General features: G+C 48.1%; 1 protein-coding gene across 1 annotated transcript; it reads right to left on the bottom strand.

Moving 5' to 3' along the window:
• Positions 1-412: 412 nt before the first annotated feature.
• Positions 413-953, bottom strand: LOC107682623 (tight junction protein ZO-2-like; the record flags this gene model as incomplete). Its single annotated transcript, XM_016478806.1, has 1 exon — positions 413-953. A coding segment is annotated over one exon (541 nt), but the record flags the coding sequence as incomplete, so codon positions are not given.
• Between the last annotated feature and the right edge of the window lie 4 nt (positions 954-957).

Below are 957 nucleotides of genomic sequence, written 5' to 3'. Positions count from 1 at the left end.
CACAAACAATTGTCACAAAGCTCATTTGCATGAGAAAATATGAACTTGCAGCAAATTTATGCCAATGTTTGTCATAAACATTGATCCAACTTCAAGTCTTTCCTGTAATAACGCCCATAAATTATAAACTTGCTATTGGGAGTGAGATATTTACATTTGGCTGTCAAGAAATCTAATTTATATGGATAAGGCAATAAGATTGCCATCAAAATAATAATTAAATTAAATTAAATCAAAGGTTCTGGAAAGGGTGCAAGAAACCTTGGACCTCAGAGGAAAGAAAACAGTTATAAAAGTAAAGTAATAAAAAAATGAACAATACGACCCTTCTAAACGGTTTTAATAATTTTTCAATCACTAATATATATTTCAAATATGCTATTAAGTGACAAGGTAATCCTGCAACTCTCACCTTCATTGGGCTTGTTTTTCACCAGCATGACATTGATGGGCGGCTCCAGGGGCTCATAGTTGTACCGGTCTCTTCCTCTGTCTTTCTCTTTGCTGGGTGACGGTGAGCGATCCTGCAGCCGGTCCCTGCTGTGACTCCTGATCATCCTGTCATCCGAACGAGTGTCATACCTCCGCGTGTCATAGCCCTGGTCCCTCCCGTAGCTTCCGGCAGGGCTTCCTCCTCCGCCGCGGCCTCTACTGTGCTGCCTGTGATAGCGAGGCTCCGGGCTGGATCCGTGCTCCAGCGTCCGGCCCCGGCTGCCGTCCCTGCGGTAGCCACTGTCAGAGCTGGGCGACCTCTCCGCGCTCCTGCCTCTGCTCCTTTCCCGCCGGGAGTCATTGTCTTGGCTGCGGTAATCCGGCTCCAGGTAGTCTATCCGGCTCTTTTCGAGACTGCGGTCATGCTCTCTGTCGCGGGGGTAGCCCAGGCCGCCGTTTCCCCGAGGATAATCAGAGTCTGGGTCACTGTGAACGCTGCGGTTGTCCTCGGGATAATAGCTGGAT

The sequence above is a fragment of the Sinocyclocheilus anshuiensis genome, unplaced genomic scaffold (assembly GCF_001515605.1).
Source record: "Sinocyclocheilus anshuiensis isolate Anshui unplaced genomic scaffold, SAMN03320099.WGS_v1.1 C32415222, whole genome shotgun sequence".
NCBI classification, from domain to species: domain Eukaryota; kingdom Metazoa; phylum Chordata; class Actinopteri; order Cypriniformes; family Cyprinidae; genus Sinocyclocheilus; species Sinocyclocheilus anshuiensis.
Note: the sequence above shows the minus strand (reverse complement) of the source record. Positions and strands in the feature narration are given on the sequence as shown.